Source organism: Phaethon lepturus, unplaced genomic scaffold (genome assembly GCF_000687285.1).
Source record: "Phaethon lepturus isolate BGI_N335 unplaced genomic scaffold, ASM68728v1 scaffold26450, whole genome shotgun sequence".
NCBI lineage: Eukaryota > Metazoa > Chordata > Aves > Phaethontiformes > Phaethontidae > Phaethon > Phaethon lepturus.
The window spans coordinates 44096-49337 of NW_010510274.1; the positions used below are offsets into that span (position 1 = coordinate 44096).

General features: G+C 46.2%; 1 protein-coding gene across 1 annotated transcript in view; it reads right to left on the bottom strand.

The window, feature by feature from the left end:
* GPR112 (G protein-coupled receptor 112) overlaps positions 1-3037 on the bottom strand; it is a gene marked incomplete at its 5' end in the record, with an annotated part of 27509 nt that extends 24472 nt beyond the window's left edge. The window contains one exon of the mRNA XM_010296483.1: positions 2420-3037. Within this exon, the coding sequence (XP_010294785.1) occupies positions 2420-3037 (618 nt within the window). The remainder of the gene's footprint in view (positions 1-2419) is intronic.
* Positions 3038-5242: the final 2205 nt, after the last annotated feature.

The window sequence follows — 5242 nt, forward strand, 5'->3', positions numbered from 1 at the left end:
GCCAGTGCAATTGCTATGATAATTATATCACTCATAAAAAGTCAACACACCTTCTTAACACTGCTTCCTGCTACAGTCGTATGAGAAGTTTCACTCGCTTTGCCTGAATGATCCCTGGCTTTCCAAAATTAATGTAGGATTTCCAAAACAAAGCAGGTTACCCAACTTCCCAGCACAACTGTATAAACTATCTACTGTCAAGGTGAACCAAACCCTACAAACTGAAGCAATGCATAGGTCTATAAACATACATAAACAAGAGAAACAAACCTTGCAGCTAGTCATTGTTTTAGGGCAGAATTAACAATTTGAGTCATGACATCAGCATTGAAATGGCGCTTCCCCATGACATTTCGTTCCACAGCAACACTTTGGCACAACTGTTTGTTATACACATGCTCTAGATGTTCTCATGTGGACTTAATATGTATGACCCCATATGGACAATCCATACAAACTACAGCCAAGTGCAGCTTCCCCTATCTGACAAAAAGAACATAAATCTCCGTATATATTTATACCACACAGTTATCCGTATCTAGTGTATCGTCAGTATGTCTCTGTGCAATAGCTAGCTCATGAATTTCAGTTAATTAAAGTAAGAAGTAGATTTATAGTGGAAGCAAAGGTCTTGCCAAGATCTGACACATGACAGATTCTCAAACATGATTAAATTTTTTGAACATCTCTGTAACTAGGACTTCAGAACAGTCATTTTAGTTATTGCTCTTGGGAAAAAGTCAGGCTCCAGTAACACTTCTCCCAGTCTGGAACACAATGTGGATCCAGCGATTCATGGAACCGTAGGCAAAAGCGGTCTCGGTGCCTGTTGGTGTAGTTCATCACTTGTGAGACACGCTGCTGTTTCTCCTTGCTTTGAATATTTTGGGCCAACATTTTCCTGGCTGAATGTCCAATTCAGGCTGCACTGGAGAATCCTAACTAGAGGAAATCACCTGGTTCTTGGGGATTGCTTTAGAGAGAAAAAATTCCTTGACCATTGAAAGTCTCTCTCTAATGTGCTTTGTCTCACCAAAAAGCTGCTCAAATTCATCCAGGTTATTGTTTTTGAAAAATCAAAGTCCAGGAACATCGAGCAGCGGCTTTGATTTTAGGTGCTAAACTTTTCATCAGCAAACATGACTAAGCTGCTCACAACTCCTTGCCAAGCCAAGCACACACCTTTCCCACAGAGTGAATGGGCCTAAGGGCAAAGGTGTTAATTGGAAAAGGGAAACTGAGCCTTCCTCCTCCATCCTCATCAGCTCATGTCCCTCCCCCCAGTCAGGGGCATGAGTGGAGGAATAGCTCTAGCAACAGGCAATGCAGAAAGAGGGCTGACTGCCTGGGTGAAGGCAACGGGGCCGGGAGCCAAGAGACGGGTGGGAAGGTTGTAATTTACAGCCATTGTTATTAGTGCCTGCGTCCTTGGGTGCAGAACGAGCGGGTGTGCAAGGGGGGGGGGGAATCCCTCTGAGCACAGGTTTCAGCAGCAGTCAGTGATTTCCTGAGGCTCTTCTCATTGCCTCGGGCCCCGGTTTGATGCAACCTGGAGCAGGAGATGGGAAAGTGCAGTGGGAAGCGTGGTGAAGCCAGTAGGTGCTGCACTCGATGGAGACGTGCTGTCTGATGGGATGCTCATTGGGTTCTCAAACTGGACACCAAAAATGACCAATTACTTTTGACTGTGCTTCTGCTTTCCTCGTGAAGCCATCAGCTTACAGAGGATTAGTAAAGATGCATTCACTGTTACTGTGGAGCACCTAAATATCATGGCATGTTATTAGCTTTATGTAAATTAGTCAATTAGTCAATCTCAGTCCTCTGTTTTAATACTGTGTAGTTTAAATACCGTGTAGTACCTACAGATATCAGGATCGAATGATAACACAAAACACTGCTAAAGAGTGCTTTTCAATGAAGCAATATCCATCTAGGGCACACAACAAAGACTTTTTGCAGAAAAGCGATTGCTATCATCTAACTAATGGCTCTAGTTAAATATTGTTAAACGTATTGGAAAAAAATTTCTGTGTCCAACCTACCTCGCTCAGTGCCAGGCCAGCTGAGTAGCAGGTTGGTGCCCCAGCAGAAGGACGAACCACTAGAAGGTTCATCTAAAAGTTGCCACCTGCCAGCAGCCTCCAGGGAATTTTGGTGGCAGAGCCTGCCCCTGCCAGCTTTCCCTCATCCACAGCCTCTGCATCTGCTTCAAGAAGAGCCTGTGTGGAGTGAGTCGGCAATGTCACACGCACGGCTACAGCCCTGCGCTCTCCTGGTCTCAATCGCAGCAGCAGTGACTGGGAGGCTATTAGACAATCCCTGTTGTTGTCCTGAGCTGTGGGGGGTTCCTCACTCTCTGTGTGTCGTCCCCAGCAATGCACAAGCCCCAAGAAGAGAAAATATTGCAGAGACTCACCACAGCGCAGGTGACGGTCTGCAACGGGGAGGGTGCTGCTGAAGTTCCAGTATTCTTCCTTCCAGCTGACAGTGTTGCCCATGGCGCAGTCCGGCAGCTCTTCCCAACCCATCGCACGGTCCCACATTTGGAAGTAGTACAAGCTGCCGATGAAGCTGTTGCTTAACCTCACAATAAAGCCATCCTTTCTTTTGTGCAGATGACCTAGCACCAGGCTACCGTTGGGTTTCAGGCACTCAGCGCTGCCAATGGTTTCGGTATGCACGAGATTACCATTGCAATAGACCTCCAGCAGTTGTTTCCTGGTGTCCCACAAGCAGCAGATGCTGTACCACACAAAAAGGGTCAGATCAATCTCAATGTCTCGTCTGGTGCCAAAAAGATACAGTCTCAACCGCTTGTTTTCTCCAGAGAGTCCAAGCTCTATGTCGTTTATGTCAGTGGAGGTGGTGTTAGTGTCATAGGAAAATGCTGCCCAGGAGCTGACATTGGCTGTCCGGTTTAGATCAATGCACACAGTGAACTGACATAGCTGAGGGATGCTGTGGTTGATCAGAGACACATACTTATCATTTCTTCCTAGTAAATCCAGTCTTTCTCCTTGCAGATAATGTGTTTCTGTAAACAAACGGCATTAGGAGAGAGGGTAAAGAACGGAAATGAAGTGTCACTTCGAAAGAAAAAGCTGCAATATGACCTCATTTGGGTAGTTCCCTGAGTGATGATTTAAAAAATTAAGAGTTTCTTCTATTTCTGGTTTCTGTTGCCTCTGAAATTTTATTCTGAGACCACCCACACTACCCGTAAAGAGAAGATGAGTTTAATTCTGCAAAGGAAAAGTTAAAGTCCTCAAGATGTGCCAAATAGGAATCAACACAGAATTCAGGTCTAGGGTACACATGATCCAGTGTCAGTATGGGTGTCCGGTGCAAAAGTCTTGGTTTGGTACAGTCTGGGAAAATAGTTGTTTGCAGGTGTCACTCCCAAGTAACATATCAAACCCCCAACCTTCAGTTTTTAGATTAAGGTTTCTGCTAAAAATAAAAATCACAAGGACTGTCTTTTTCTCAGGCTCCAGAGAATTTGTTTGGGCATCTTTTTTCTTCATTACTTTAAATTATCCCATTATATTTACAAGCTACTCAAAAGGTTTTGCTGACAGAGGCAACCTCCCTGAGTAATGCTGACCACAGACCTACATGGGCAGTGAGTAACTTGCCCACATGTGGCCCCAGCTCTGGCTGCAGAGTAGCAGAGTAGTAGATGCAATGGCTATAACTCAGCCAGCCTTGGTCCCTGGTGCAGTCTGGCAAGGGGCAGCAGTTCACTCCGCTTCTCTGGGTTTTGCATTCCACATTAATTGTCTGCTGTAAATCTGGACAGGATGCAGCCCACGGCAAGGCTGAGACGCGTATCTCCATTCTGGCTCCTGGACTTGCCATGGTGTCCCACTCAGCGAGTCCCACTGCAGTCAGAACCAGCCATGACAAAGTCCCTTCTCCAGGCACGAATCTCTGTGAACCTGCACAAAGCCACAGAGCAGCACCGGTCCACAGGAAACACATTTAGACAGCAGCACACAGTCATCGAGGGCAGGAGCCAATCTTTCCAACCAGCTCCATCTGCCGCCAACAAAGTGTTTCTGTATGGGGCGAGGTGGCCCCACGTGCACCATCAGAGTGGTAAAATTTAATCAAATTCAAATTGTAACCCAGGCCCCTCCTGTGCAAGTCATCTGCCTCTTTAACTTGCCATTACGCCTGCATATTTACATGTGCTTCAATAATTCAGGATATATTTCTTCTAAATGAGAACTGCCATTATGTGGAGTCTTTTATAACTACATCTAGGGGCTGGTTTTGCAGCATTTTCCTCAAATGAATTTAAATTTTTCCAAAACCTGTTTGCCAGCCATGCAAATCAGGTACTATAAATTCCTCAAGTCTAACCTGACCAGTAAATCTCCAGTGACTATTTGCACTTCTAATAAAGGGGACATCAGGGACTGCAAAAGTAGCTGGCACTTCTCCCCATCTGCTTCACATGCTTCAAACGGGAGGCACATAGGAAAACGATCCATCCGCGGAGTCTCATTATCTGTAGGTGATCAGAAGTGGTGCGTTGCTGTCCTAGCACAATCTTGTGCGCTTGAAGGGTAAAGAGAATATTTCTGTTACACATAACAACACTCTGCTATCTTTCATGTCTTGGCTCTAAAATCAGCTCCACTGAACACCTCGGTGTGTTGTGGGGTGTGCATCCACATCCTGGTCTAGGTTCCACCACTGCAACTCAGCTAAGACAGTGATTTGCACCCAAGATAATTATTTTCCCTTTGAGTAGGCGTACGTAGGATTTGGAACAGCAGTACAGCGGGGGTGTAACATCCATTCAGTGGAGGCCCCTGGGTGGGAGGGGAGTTTAGCACCTCTCCGCTAACAAGGCAGCCTCTGCTTAGTGGGAGCAAGCCTTTGTCCATGAAATAACATGGCCGGTGCTGGGACTGCAGGAGAAGATATGTGGTGGAGCTTTAGGGGTTGCAGAGAGGTGGGTGTAGCTACTCAATTACAGCTCAAGCAGTGAGTAATTCATTACAGCACAGGCAACTGCAGCAGTCATCTTCAGCTGTACTTCCCAGCAGCTGCAGGGCCCAAAAGGGTAAGAAGCCAGTTCCCATGGCTTTGTCCAAGAAATGGGAATCGTAGAATAGAATCATAGAACAGTTTGGGTTGGAAGGGACCTTTAAAGGCCATCTGGTCTGCCCCCCCTGCAGTGAGCAGGGACATCTTCAACTAGATCAGGTTGCTCAGAGCCCCATCCGAC